At 35.3% G+C, this 15,415-nt stretch overlaps 1 protein-coding gene across 1 annotated transcript in view; it reads right to left on the reverse strand.

Annotated features, from left to right (window-relative positions):
• The window catches only part of FMN1 (formin 1), a 146,304-nt gene that overhangs the window by 68,352 nt on the left and 62,537 nt on the right, over nt 1-15,415 (reverse strand). Inside the window, exons 6-8 of the mRNA XM_075030390.1 lie at nt 12,276-12,363; nt 2,423-2,484; nt 1,559-1,647 (exon numbers count right to left, since the gene is read on the reverse strand). Coding sequence (XP_074886491.1) covers nt 1,559-1,647; nt 2,423-2,484; nt 12,276-12,363 — 239 coding nt within the window. The remainder of the gene's footprint in view (nt 1-1,558; nt 1,648-2,422; nt 2,485-12,275; nt 12,364-15,415) is intronic.

Here is a 15,415-nt window from a genome sequence, read left to right on the forward strand (position 1 = left end):
TCCAGCTCTGCATTTAGGTTGACTTGGAGGCTTGACTTGGACAACAAAACCAGCAGCACCTGATCTACTCAAAGGGCATTATTTTGAAGGTCCAATAAAATTTACATAAGTGCATCATTAGCAAATTGTTTCCCCCTTGAGGCAACATTTTAAAAAGCTAGTTTTCTTAACCTATGTAGTTTAATAATAGGGTAAAAATGGGATAATTAAGACTTGCAAAGAGAACACAAAGAGTGATAATTGATAAAAAAGTTAGCTTTTGTCTTTGACACTACTATTTCACTCTGAATCATCAGGTGTAACTGCTTTATTTACAGTTCTTTACTTTTAATTATGGAACAATGATAGCATAAATCCAACTTTGTGTTTAATGAAGATCAACCTCTCTCCACTATAATTTACAAAAACAGACAACCTTTTGTAACTCTAGAGCTCTACATGATTCGTATTCTCCAGAACACAAAATGCATTAATATTTATTTCACTCAGACATACAGCAAACAGACTGCTAAAGATTCAAGCTCTGGAAAACATCAACTAGTCACACAATGTATTCTTATGCCCCAAGCCAATGCAATGAAAGCCATGGATATGGGATGCAAGAACAAGCTAGTATATACACTTTACAGATATTTGTCTTAAGTCTTACTCAGGAATGACAGCCACTCTTCATCAAGAGTAAACGTGATTGCCTTATCTCCCAACATGAAAATGTAATACTTCTGACATCAACCAATCATATACTATCTCTGCTGCTTCAGTTCTTCCTCCCCCTACCCTTTCTTATGCCAAAGACAGCAGAAAAGACAAAAACAGACATGAGGAAAGGAAGGAAGATGGTAGAGAGGCCTCAGGGCGGGAAAATGCACTGTGATTAGAAGAGGATGGAAGTACAATGGGAATAGTAGCAAAGTAGCAGAAGACAAACACCACTGGTAGGCCAAAATCTGAAATCAAATGGATACACTAAAATAAAATTCAGGACTACCACTCTGCTCATGGATTTTTGCGATTTTCACATTGGTCTAAGGTTTGTTACAACAGAAGGAGCAATACTTAAGAATTTTTTCATCCTAATAGTCATCACTGTCCACAACAATTGCAGAAGATGAACTGTGGAATCAACCTTGTAGGCCTTCAATCAGTATGACCAGAGCATACATTGTCTCTTTGTCACAGGACTCACCAAAAACCTCTGTTGGCGTAGCTCTTTCAAATAATCAACAACCAAAATCAGTCTGGCCCTGCTTTATGACACATTAATTTAGCCCTAAAAGCTCTGAAGGAAGGATATGCCTTTTACAAATACGAGAATGGGAACAGAAATTTTTATTGATTCAAGGCTACATATGAGTTCTGGTGGTCCAAGTTGATGTCATAAGATCTGTCATGCCTGAAAAAGTTATGTGATAAAGGCAAAGTTTACATCATACCTTGAAATACACAAAGAAGCTAAAAGTTAGCTACCCAAAATTATGTATCAAGATCCCTTTTAACATAGCAGCAAAGGACTATATTATATAACAATAAAATTAAAAAAAATTTAAAAAAATCTTACTGTTCTGGTTTATCCAGAAGCTTCAGCTCCTCCTCTTTTGAAGTCTGATAATATTGCTTTATCTTCTCTAGTTCATCCTTTTGTGCTCTCTGAGTGAATTAATATAAAGTAATAACTAATTAATAACAAATTAATAAATTACTAATTTACCTGTTTGTCTGCAAGTAACAATTATACTTTTTATTGGAAAACATTTAGACTATGCAAAAGAGTGAGGCATAAAGATTCATGACAAATTCCTTCAGTGCCTTGCAGTGCCATTTACTACTAATAGCCACAAAGTGGAGCATCCTTGTAGAACACAGCACTGCAAATATTGCTATAGGATGCTTCACACGGTTTAGGTCAGAGAGGTAGCTCTGATATCTCTACAGCCAAGTGTACATGTATTCTTCCATGCAACTTCAGAGTCACACAGTTCATGAATGCTACATACTTAGTCTACAGAGCAACTTGGGTTAAGAACAGGAATGCACTAGCTCGAGTTAACTGTTTTAGGCACTTATATCTTGAATGAGAAAAATTCAGCATGTTAGCACAAAATACGCCTTAAGTAAGGGCAGTTATTTTTCAGGCAGTTCATGAGAGAACACTGCTAGATGTTACACCTTTTGTTACATTTTAACCTCATTCCAAAGGCATTCCACTGTTTTAAATTTCTGACATTTAAGAACTAAGCCAGTAAGAGAAATAAGCATGTCAATGAGTATTTTTTTTGTTACCTATTTTATTATTGTTAAATTCCCCAAAGACTTTTTCTATATAAAGTCTCTAGTCTAAAATGACAACATAAAGTAAAACTTTACTTATTCTGTGTCTGAAATACTACGGTAATTAACCACAGCTTTACCCCAGCTTACTTACATTTTCATATAGTGCTTCCAGTGTTTCCAGATCTACTACGGAGTCATCAACACAAAGTATAGCTGTATAGAATACAATCACAAATTAGATGCTAGAAAACATACTTAGGAGTTCAACTCTGTTTCCTGAGAAATGTACTAAAGAGATCTGACCTAGCTAAAGGACATATTTGTATCCAGTTAATATTTTATTATTTTCAGCATTTTATTTTTGTTCTGACTTCAAGTCAAGGCACTCAAGAACCTACTATGAACTCTGTCTCAGGAGACTGGAGCTCTACTTTTCCTCTCCAGTATACTCAGCAGTCAAAGATATGACCTGCCACGTACTCAGCTGATTGCGTAGCTAGCCAGGCAGGAGAACATGGGAACAACTGATACCAGACAATGAACAGCACAGATTTCATGGTAGCTTAGAAGGCTGGATAGGAACGAATTGACAGTTAGGATATTTAGATCTTGCTATGTGCATGGGAGATCAGGTAGATATGAAAAAGGGAGATCTGCTTGTCTTGGGGCTAGCAATCTTGGGAAGTAGACAGAAAGACAAAATTGCAAGATTTTCAAGTTGCAAATTTGCAAGCACAAAAGACTGCTACAGATTTTTAAGGTATCTTCACAGAGCAGCTCACGTTTGAGTTGGCTTTACCCAATGGAAAACTACCCACATGACAATTTCCAGATAAATACTTTTAAACATCACACAGAGACACCTAAATTATACTCTTCAATGATTAATTATGTCTCATTATCAAAAATGAAAAGTCTCAAAATGTTTCCTGTCTTAGTTCCAAATGTTACTACATTTGGAATATATGGCATTAGGTGTTTCCAACATTTGCAAATCCCATTACAATTTAGGCAATGTATTGGGACTCTTCTGAAAACTAAATAGGATTGGTTCATGGTGCTTTCTAATGCTCTCTAATGTTAAATTCCAGTAAGCTAAGAGATGTACAAGGGAACAGAAATAACTTTGGATGTTTCATTTTTCTGAAACCAGCATCAAGATTCCTAATGGGACTGGGCACAATTTCTGAACTCCTGATTTATGTTTAAATGTTACTGGGAACATTAATCCCCAAAGAATCCAGCTTAAGGTCTCCACCAATTTTCCACATAACCAGTGACTCATCGTTAGCTAGTACCTGATAACTTTTAATTTCAACTGTATTATGTTTCTTCAAAGGAAACTTGACTGCTTGTGAATTTAGAAGATTTTAAAAGCTCTTGCTGCATTTGCAATCCGTATTTGAAAGGGGCAAGGCACACATCTTTAAATAATTATTTAAAAGTAATAAGCTTTCGCCTGCTCTTCCACCTACCCCATGATTTTACATTGTGAAATTAACCAGCAGGCTAGTAAATTTTCTCTGTGGCAGGCTAATTAATTTTATTAAAAGGTCCAATGACATTTAGAATGCTTTAAAATTTTGCCTGTCAATTATGATTCCATCTCTTGACATTACACCTTGGTTAGATGTAAAGAATTATACAGAAGACAGTATCAGTGAAAAAAAGCAGTATCTCCAACTTTTTGTGTTATTGGAAAGATTGAAAAAAAGCTCAAGAGTGTAACCAAATGTAAAGCCTGAATGACCAAGCTTGACAAAAATATTTGTTTAAAGAAAAATCATTAGGGATTGAATCTATGAGATCATCTGTTGGCTTTTGCAAGCCAGTTCCATGAGTTGCATTATCTTCTGTATTACCCAATGAAATTTCAAAAGAACCTAAGTGATTGGAAAACCTATTGGAAAACTGGTTTCACAGTCCAATATATTTAATTGTTCGGATTTTAAAATACACATATTGAGTTCAAAAACTTCCTCTTGTGGTTTCACTTTCATCCTATTTTGGAATATTCCAAAATCTGCTTACAAGGAGAAATCTATTTGTCCAGAGTTATCTAGAAAAGCAACTTATTGGAGGTAATTCGAACTTGTACTAGAAATGCAAAACATGTAACTAATAGTATATTTTTTTAGGTACAGAACTATTACAGTGAGAGGAAGTAGTTTGAAAAAAAGAACACTTTAATAAGAACATCAAGATTTGTACATTTAACTGTAATTTTCAGACAGATATTTGTCACAAAAAAGGCCTCAAAATAGCAAAGTGGGCTTTAATGCTGTATTTTCTTATCCATGTTTCTAACAAATCAGTATTGTTTGAAGTGTCATGATAAAGCAAAAAATATTTGAGATCAAACTAATAAAATGCAATCTGATAAATGAACACATTTTTAACAGAATAATTAATAATCAGTGTTACAAGACATTAATATGAATTATTTTCTCTTTTGGACAAGTACGATTGTATAAAAGTACCGAGAAAATATTTTGGGATTTGCTTGCTATACAACCTGTCCTGCTATTATTGGATCTGTCCATGCAGACAGGCTGCAGTTCAAAATCTAGCTATATTACTCAATTCAATGATAGCTGGACATCTTAGGATGTTAATGTACATAGAGACACACTCCCAAAAAGTCAGAAGTACTCCAAAATCCACACAGATTCCTTTATTTCATCTTAATGTATTTTAATATCTTTATCTTTGCCCTTCTATCTTTTTTTCATTCACACTTATCAAACTTAATGCCATACACATTTGGAGCAGAAGACAAAATTGAAAACGTAAAATTATGAAGATTGTCCCATTTTTAAAAAAAGAAGCATTGATTTTGAAAAGGTGGAAGAAATCCCTGAATTCACAGGTGTCTTAGTATTCTTCATATTCTTAAAATACAGCATGTGCAATATATTCACAGTATGTTGTGTAAATTAACTTGAATTGGGGCAGCTGAAAAAAACCCATTACACTAGATCAAAGAAACTAATTATTTTACTTAGAGTTACGAGGAACAAAAGCTTCTCTAATTTTTCTGCGAAAAACAAACCCCAGTTTTAATCATATGTATATTAACATTATTAAAATGAGTAAAAGCCTTCAGAAGCTTTTCAAAATGCTCTTCCTATACAGTGAATTTAACCGTGATACTTTACTGCCTTAAATCTCATTATATCAAGACTCACATAAGTGTAAGTAGTATAGGTGAAGTATCATAAATCTACAAAAGAGGCTCCAAAACAATTAATAGCTATTACAATATCAATCATCATCGGTGGTTTTTACTTTTATCTTGCCTTCTAGTTAGCTGTCTTCCTTACACTGTCAGTTCAGTTAGAATATTTCACCTACACCTCACAATATGCCGAAAGGAAGTAGACTCATGCTGTGAAAAGCTGGTAATTTTATTGGGTTCCTCTACCTTTAAAAAATCTGTTACTTGGCCAAGTCTGGTTTCTGAGATCCTTTTTTGCAGGGAAATTGAGGCAAACATTTTTATGTGGCCTATGGTGTCTGCTCACAACAAGAAGAATTTATATACACAAGGATCATTAGTGCAGGGTTGCACCCATTAGGATATAATAACCGTCAGCTAGGACAAAAAACAGATCAGCATCATGCATTCAAACTAACAGGCACACATAAAAATACTTGCCAACTACATTTCACATACTAAGAGTATTGCTAGGAATATAAACTTTTACCAAGGGTTTTTAACAGACTCACTTTTTAAAAATGAATCGAACTGTAAAAAACAGATTCCCTACTGCAGATTTTTCACATACTCTGTTTTATCACTTCAAAAATGTAAACCAAAGAAAAGCTGAGTGTGTGCAGTCTACATACAGCTGTAGAACTTAGAGGTTAAATTTGAAAAATACACTTCTCTCCTCTTAACCAGCTTAAATAAAGGCTGACTCTGATATACAGCCTCACTCCTACTAAACACATTTTGGTTAAATCAGGATTTAAGTCCTGCTGACAGAGCTTACATATACTCAGCAGTATCAAACCACTTAATGTGACAATTAAACTATGAAATATGAAGAAATCACCTTAACTGCTCCCTAATGATAAAACAGAAATATGTTATTTAAATAAAAAGAACTTGCCAAAGGTACATTTATTTGACCTGGAAGTACTTTATTGTTTTATGTAGTACATTCTGCTGAGTAAGGCTTGATTTCATGGGAATGTGAAGCTTGTCACTGGGAAATTTAAATTAAATTATGACTGATCTAGTCAATTAGAAAAATGACAACAATTGTTAAATACTTATCCGTACTTGGCAAAACTGCCTAAAATAACCAAATCACTCTGGTTTACTTCTGACAAATTGATATGTTCTAAACTTATTTAGAGGTTTTTCTCCAGTATTTAACTATCACGCAACACAAAACCCCAATAAAATATACATTACAAAGAAGCACCATGGGCACAATGTAGGTTTAGAAGACTAAGAAAGACTAACTCCTGCAAGAAGTCATGAGCAAAAGACTCTGGCGCTAATGTTAACCTACCCACATCAGGCTGGATGCCCAAGGCAGATTCACAAAAACATATGTTGTGAATTTTCCAGAACAAAGAAAATAACTTTTAAAGAAAATTGTTTCCCAACTTCTGAGATGGGCATGCAGCTATCTCTATACTTCACGCATAGTATACAGTATATATAGAATGCATACATGTAGTATTCTGTGTAGGTGGAAAAGTCACATAACTTTGGAACAACAGTCTTTAAACCTTTATAATCTATGCTTCCATCCTGCAAAATATTTTAGTTGAAACCCCAATAAAACTCTGTTCACATAGTGCAAGTAAGAAAGATTCCAAAGCATTTATCTTTATCCAGAAGTATTTACAAAATATAATAGAGAAAGGAACTGTGAAACTATTTGTGCTGCATGATATGGTTAAAACACAAACTGGGATTCAGAATTCTGAGCACATCAAGGTCTGCAGATCAGAGCTGCTTTGAAATAGTTTGCCTTATACATATAAAACATAGTCTTTCAGATGCTAAGAAAAGTGCATGGTTAACAATGATATTGTTTTCTAAAGTGTAGATGTGCCATAAATGATAAATTGCACTAAGACAGTGCAACCTATTTCTATAACTTCTATGGCCTCTCATTAGACCACACAGAAAACCCAGGATGATTAGAAACACAGTATAGAATTAGAATGATTATTGGACTGAGCAGCAGTCTGGGTGAGTTAATCTGCTGTTCACATTCTTCCAATTATTTACTCCAATATGTTGACAATGGAGGGTAAATCACAAAGTTGGAGAAGACTCATCAAACACTTTTCAACTGGTTGACTGACATTGTACAGTAGTATCATAACTTGTGTTCTTTCTAGAAAGTTGGTCCCTTCCTACAATGCCACGCAAAAAAGTTTGATGCAGAGTGGCACAATAGTTACGTGCATTGTTCACCAGCAGAATATAATTACTGTGACACTATAATAAAAATATATTCCACATTTGAGAAGCAACCAAAAAACCCCCAATAATGAAGGTGAATCTACAAAAGCAGATAGCATGACCTAGGCTTTTTAACAAAATTCATTCTAATCCATCCCATCTAAGTGTGATCAAATACATTTCTCTAATATTTTAAAGCTTAATGTGCCTCTGCATAGATAATTTACATTGTTGGTGAACATAAGAATGTTCCAAAAGCACAATAAACATACCATGTCCCCATACATACTGTTACAGGTTGGCCAGTGCTACTCTGATTTAATAAATGGAGTCTCAGACATTATATTTAATTGCTTAAAATCTAGGAAAGAAAAAAACCCCAACAACTAAATTAGCATTAGAAATATTCTCAATGCCAAGGATCAGCGTTAAATTCTCCCCTATGCCATATAGGCTAAGTTCTGTCAATGTTGCAGTGCTACAGTGTTAAACTCTTGCCTTGGTAAAGGTACTAGGAAAGCCTGCAGCTGTTCTGCATGGAGTAATATGGCACTTTATTGCCACAAAGAGTGCAATAAGTTGTAAAGTGTGCATCTGGTGTGATCTACCGCATCTCATAGATTTGGTCCCAAGGAAAACATACCAGCATGTAAGACCATCTAGTTAATGCATCCTGATGGAAATCAGGGGTATTAGACAGTGATCTATTTCCTGCAATGTACAGAAGCAGAACTTCTGGTGCCCCACAATTTTAGTGGCAAAAGGCAGGTACTATGGAGGTAGGGAGGGATTTGGGAGAATCACTCTTTTAGACACAGGCATCTACATTTTGCTACATCCCATTTTCTGCAACTAAAACTTTTTTTCATCTGGGCTGCCCCACAATTTTGCCAGTTTACTTTTGAACAAAGACCTCAGTAGCTCATGGGAAGCTGGCACAGATGACATACACTGCAGAAAACAGCATTATTATGCATTTTCCAGTATACTGCTACTGCTAGCTACTGTATTGGGAACTGCCTGAGTGACTGGAATGTTACCCTGTAAAAAGCTGGGACCAGTGTCCACAGAAGGTCTTCACATACAGTTGTAATCAGCATTTCCCATTAGAAACAGAAGTGAAACACCTCACTGTGGAGTGAGTTGTAATATTTCAACAGCAAAGCCATACAAGTAGTCTCGAGCCACACGTTTCTCTCAAGCTGTAATATTTCAGCTGAACAATGATAGGAAAAGTAAAACAGAAGTGCATTGATACGAAATGGAGATTACTTCTCTAAGTGTGTAGTGTTAAAGCATGTTCCGTACCTAATAGCTGATCTCCACTATTCCTCATCTCTTGTTTATAAAGAATAATAAAAAAAAAACAGAGAAGAAGCCTTGAAATAATCTCAAACCTATGCACAATTTGATTATTGCTATTTGTTTTTTAAATATAAATACAGATCCTATATAGCATACTGAGACAGACAGAATTTCTGTCTGCTGCTTCTGCTCAGGAAACAAATATTATTAATAGTGGTCTAATCAGAAACTACATTACCCTTTTCAGTACCAGATTCACCAATAAAATTTGTTAGTGTTCTCAGAACATTATAGCATCTAGGACTTCTCCTCCTCTCCCACCTACCAAAAAACTATTAGGACAGGTGCAGCATGACAATGTTAACTTTCCCTCTGCATCATACCATACCAACAGTAGCCAAAATAATCATTCAGTCTTACATTGTCTTCTCCCTAGACAGTACTCAGATAGAGCAAGAATTTAAATTTATCGGCAAAGGATGGACTTCACTCTCTCAAACAAACATGTGTGGGAGATTCCCTTCTTGAAGTGTAGCAGCTGGCTCATTATGAAATGCAAACTCAAACATCTGGGTGCCAGATATGGTCACTCACTTGTTCTGCACTGCTGAGCTATCTACAGAATACGCTGTGAAGCTGTTTAATTTGAGAGGGTAATCCTATAGATGCAGAAATCTCACACTATTTTAAAGAAGGATGTAATTTTTCTTGTGATTACTCTTGTTTTGTCTTCTCTACAACTTTGCATGCCTCTTTATGCATAGGGCAGTTCATTTGAGAACAGTTTTTCTCTATCTGCATTTCTGTAACTGCTACTTAAGGCAGAGTACCCAGTACACTATACATGGACAGTAAATTCATTTGTACATGGCTCTTCAATAAACATGGTCAGAAAAACTTGAAATAAAATCAGATATCCTTTTTCTTTTTTTCATTCCAACTTTCTTTTGCTTCAGGTTTCTTCATTCCCTGTTGCAAGCTGCCAAAGAACATTAACTTTTCTCTTCCTTGTCTTTCACGTACTGAATTATGCAGTGGAAATTGGCTTGAGAAAAGGGATGAGTGCTTAATTTTCATGTTTCTTAGAGGTAGCTCTTTGTAACTTCACTTTGTTAAAAAAAAACAACTTTGACATTCATCACCCAATGGTCATATGCTTTTCTAGTTAGGCATTGTCATGAGCTATTCAGCTTATTATGATCTTTTTTCACCCAGTATGTTGACTATAGCCGTCTTCAAAGAATTTGTCTGCTGTTAGGCAGGACTGCACACAGATTTAACTTAAACAAAATACTAGGGGATAGACACACACTAAAAGAGAAACAACCATAATTCTACTTTTGTCTTCATTGTAGTATGCATTTCTAAAGATCCTCTCTACAGAACAGATGTTTCCCCTGAGTCTGGTAAACTGGTTTTTTCCCTAGTCTCTGCACACAGATCTTGATTAGAGTACCTCATCCTGCTTTGTTACTGTATTTCAAAAAAAAGTTCCACTAACAGTATTCCCAAATCCCGTTTGTATCTCCTAGCTGTTTCCATAAGCAAGAGGCAGCACATCCTACTGCTGCTTTGAGCAACACGTGGTGACAGGCCAGTCATTTGCTACCTCAGAACAGAGAGGGTGATGAGTTATAAACTTTCCTTCAGTGACAGCACTTGTTTTGATGCTCTTTTCTACCAACACTCTAATTTTCATTAAACTTGTAGAACTACATTAGCTGTGTCTACAACTGCAAGTAGTGTAGTCTTTAGAAATGGATTTGTAGACAGCAACAGCTGGTAATGAGGATCCAGTGCCCACACTATACACATTTCAGGGAGTTTTAACTATCGCCCATCTGATCCTGTGGAATTTAAAGTCTGCTGTAGGTGGAGACCACTGGTATGCTCCGAGAGCACATCTCATTTAATTTAATTCTGAAGGATGTTTCTGCACTCTGAGACTGCTCTGCGATGCAAACAGAGCAAAGGGAACAACTGGTAAGTTTGATTCAAAAATGCACTGCTGGTTCAAGCTAAAATGCTAGTGTATACACACTCAAACATTTGACTTATTCTTTTCTCTTAAATTTGGTATAAATTGGCCAGAGGGTTTCAAAAGCTATAGAAGTACAGCAAATGACTGGTAGATAGATAGGTAGGCAGATAGATAGATAGATAGAGATGTTCTATTTGAGTAGAATATCATGGCATGGAAAATAAAGAGTTATGAAAACATCTCTTGAAGATACTTAAGAATACTACCCAGTTTTTATGATACAGCTGCTATCCCATCTTATGCTGTTGTAATTCCTGCCAGCAAATTATTCAGACCTTTAGTAATAGCAGGTTTTTTTCCATCTCATTCTGATACCTTTCACACAATACTGGCAGGCACAAAGTTATTCCTTCTTTTCGTTGTTTCCCTCCATCCCAAGAGACATCTGTAAGCCCTTGTGCTTTTAAAGTGCTAGATGCTCAAAGGCTCTTCTGAAATTAATAGTAATCAATGCCAGCAGCATCTCAACACTCTACCCAGTATTTGCATGTGATGGAGGAAAGACAATAGCAAAAAGGAGACATCAACTTGAATTCTTCCAGCAGTTGTTTTAAATGGTGAATATTTTCCTTTTTTTAATGTGAAAAAGAAATAAACAATATCCTTAAACAATATCTTTTTAAATCCAGAACATAAGCAGAATCTGAATTACCCCAGTGTTCTGAAAAATCTTTATTCCTCTACAGTTGTATTGGCAAACTCAGATAATTTCTACCAGTAATGGAATTTATACATTGAGCAGTCCTATGCTTTGAAAAATGCCATCCAGTAATCATCTTTCTGATTGCTATGTGGTTGCTGCATCAGTTTGGGATGTGCTTTTTATACTGCTAATGAAGCAAAATTTAAACATTCAACAAATACTGACTGCATGTTTGAAGCCCAAAAGATTTATATATAAGCCCTCCATTTAATTTTTGTCAGTGGAGGACTTGCTTAAGAAAAAGGAGAGAAGTGTAGGGGAGGAACATAAAACAGTTTTGAGAAAACACTGTACTGAAAGTGATATGCGAACTGAAATGGTACAGAAGGAGTTGTACCTAAATTCAGTTCTGATTATTTAGGTGATACTTTTACATATACTGGAATATACTGGAAGGATGATTCTTCTGAGATCTAAAAGAGGACTATATTCAAAGCGCATTCTGTAATGTAAGAAATTCTCTGAAAGGGGCTATGAGAAAATATCCATGCAAGTATGATACATTAAGCATAAGAAACACTTACCTTGTTGAATATCCTTCATCTCCAGGTGCAAACTGGATATTAGAATACCTACAGTTTGAGACCGTTTTCCATCCAACAATTTGATAATCTAGAAGGATGATGCAAAGTGATCAGAGATCAAATGAACACTACAAAGGGTTCATTCACATTAACGACAGGAGCTAATTTGTGAATTGAATTCAGTGTCTCTCCAAACATCAAACTTTTTATTAACTAAATGTGATAGTAAGACCTTCATCTTATCTCTATGCTCTGCACCTTAACAAATGGCTGATAAATGTAAGCTTGAATTCTCACCAGGTCTAGTAAAGAACATCACCTCTTACTTGTAGGATGCTATTAAGAAGGAAAAAAGGAACATCAAATATTTATTCTGGAATATACTTTTTCTGTTTTCTCCTTAAAGTGAGCAGGGCAGAACTATTTATGACACTCTGAGTAGATCACAATGTCCTTCGTTTGTCTGCCAGTTTATATTTCAGTGTGAACACATTTAAGTCTATCTTTTTGACAAAGGATCAATTCCTGACCAAGGGGAACTGGAGAATTGTCATCTTATGCCCTCTCAACATTATTTCTGGAACACTAGGGGCTACTGAAAGGATTGCTTTCATTCTTGTCTGAATGTGCTTCTTCCACACCCTTGACACTTCACAAGGATTTGAGGACCTTGTTCACACTTTGGGTAACAGACACTTGTTAGTATAATATACTGACATTCAGACTGTAATCTTTTCAGATGTTGGGTGGGGTGAGGAGAACAAAAAGGAAGGAGGGAAACCTTGAGGAAGTTATTTGGGCTGGTTGAAATTAGTGATACTGATGTGGATCAGTCCATAAATAAAGTAATGAAAAGTAAACCATCAGAATTTTAGAAGTGTAGTTCACATGTTAGAAATGTCAAAACCAGACTTCCCACAATGTTTGGACTGTTGGTATTTGTGATTTTGTTTTATGTCATAAGGAAGATATGACAGCAGCACATCACAAAATGCAATGCAGACGTAAGTTCTTCAAAATAAGAAATCTTCAGATCCAAGCAGTTGGCTTGCTTCACAGTGTTGAACAAATACTATTAAAAATACTAACTCATATGTAAAATTAAAACTAATAGCTAAGTTTTCCCTAAATTTATATTTCTAGTATCTGAACAATATTTAATCTATATGTATCCAAATTTAATTTTAATAATTGGATGACAATAATATTTGGATTACTCACATCACAGACAGTTAACTGACAAAATTTACACTAACTCATACAAATGTTTTTTACCTATCTTTTATGGAATTAAGGAATATTTAACTGTGCAACTACTTAGTCATTCACCTACATAAAAGTAGATTTGTAGTTAAAAAATACAGGAAAAAGAGAAAATATAGTGACATTTTCACCTGAAAGTGCGGTTAGTTCTTATTTATAGAGTACTGAAATTGGACAATACATGAACAAGCTGGAATACATGCTGCCTTCAACAAAGATCTGACAGATATTTTATGTCCCTATTGTAGGGACTCAACTTTTAATGAACTTACGCTAAAGTAGATGTTGCATGTTTTCTGCCAAAATTGGAAATAAAATCTATCCTGAGAGTTTTTTCCAGCCTATACGTACAGCACGTATGCTGGATATTAAGAAAGTAATATTATTTAAAGGGTTTTCTTCAAATGAGAAAGAATTCCGGCTGTTTATCTCCTGAGTACACAAGCAGACAAGATAATTTGGCTACAAGTTACCATAAATTAATACTCTGTAAGCATCACATCCTGCTGACTGTGATTTTTCAGTGCAAATATAAGTACCTGCTCAGTTTATCATGGTCATTTCTGAAGCTTTACATGAATTTGCTGAACTCCGCAGCACATTAACTTCTTACAGGGATAATTACAGGCTTGAGTAGTATGCAATTTGTATAGCATTCACTGACCTCCAAGTTGACCTTGTTCAGGGGCAAATTCACAGGTTGTCATAAACCCCATTAGACATGCCTAGTTTGAGGCAAAACCTTTCCAGACTAAAGCTGTTGTAGGCAATATGACATTTGAAATCATTCCATTAAAATATTTTTAAGTGCTAATGTATTCTCCAGATATGATCAAACTAGCTCCCATTGCTAAGCAAGACTTCCTCCTTAAAAGATTAGTGAAAAAAATTTTAAAGAAGATCCTGCATAATTTTAAAAGCTAAAACAGGGATTCATGTTTTAAAATGGCCAACTAACTGTATGTTCACATGCATTTTAGACAAATGTACACATGGTCACAATTACCAGGCATCAAACTAGACTCAGACTACCTGAAATAGCTTGAACCAGCTGAAATCTGTAACTGAAGGCTAATATTTTATTCATTAGAGAGCAAAAATGGAGCAACAAGACAACAGAATAGCTTAAATTGGGCATAAAACTACTGTAAAAACACAGTAGTAATGCTAAGTCCTTAGGACTTCTGTCATAGATTTCTAGAATCAATGTGTAACTTGAAAGATTCTGCAACAAAAATATATAATCAGTAGTAAAACAGAGAACATATTTTCAGAGATACTCATTTTGCCCCAAATTATGGTTATTCTGGGGAAGTCACTGACAGGAAATTAAATATGTGTGTGAATTCCAAATGGAAAGGAGACACAAAAAAATCAGCACCTTTCCAGGTCATAAAAACCATAAGGCAAATAAAATGAAAGTTTGTAAAGACTGCATTGAACTATTTAGTCTATGCTTTTAAAAGACAAATCACTGATCACCTCTCAGCATATTGGGACTTGCTTGTAGCTGGCAGTGTCAGGTAAGCGGCTAAAATCCAGCTGACGCCAGTTGACGCTGCTATGCCAGCTGGCAGGGTTTGCCAGCTGCCTGCCGCTCCTCCAGACTATGAATGTATCATTGTAATGGATGCAGCATCTTCTGGCTCAGTGACAAAATTGTGACTGCTGGTGCTAATTAATTTAATTCAGTGATCCATAACATTATTTGTTCTATGTGGTGTTCCCCAACTATTTTTTAATGTTATTAAGTTTGTTGATTTGCTGTACATGAGTGCCCCTTCTACATCTTTCAAATATATATCATCTAATTTAAAAGTGGAGTCATAGTGAAGCTTGAATACATTCATAAATTATTTTGTCATTCCCATTAAAAG

This window comes from Buteo buteo, chromosome 6, assembly GCF_964188355.1.
Source record: "Buteo buteo chromosome 6, bButBut1.hap1.1, whole genome shotgun sequence".
NCBI classification, from domain to species: domain Eukaryota; kingdom Metazoa; phylum Chordata; class Aves; order Accipitriformes; family Accipitridae; genus Buteo; species Buteo buteo.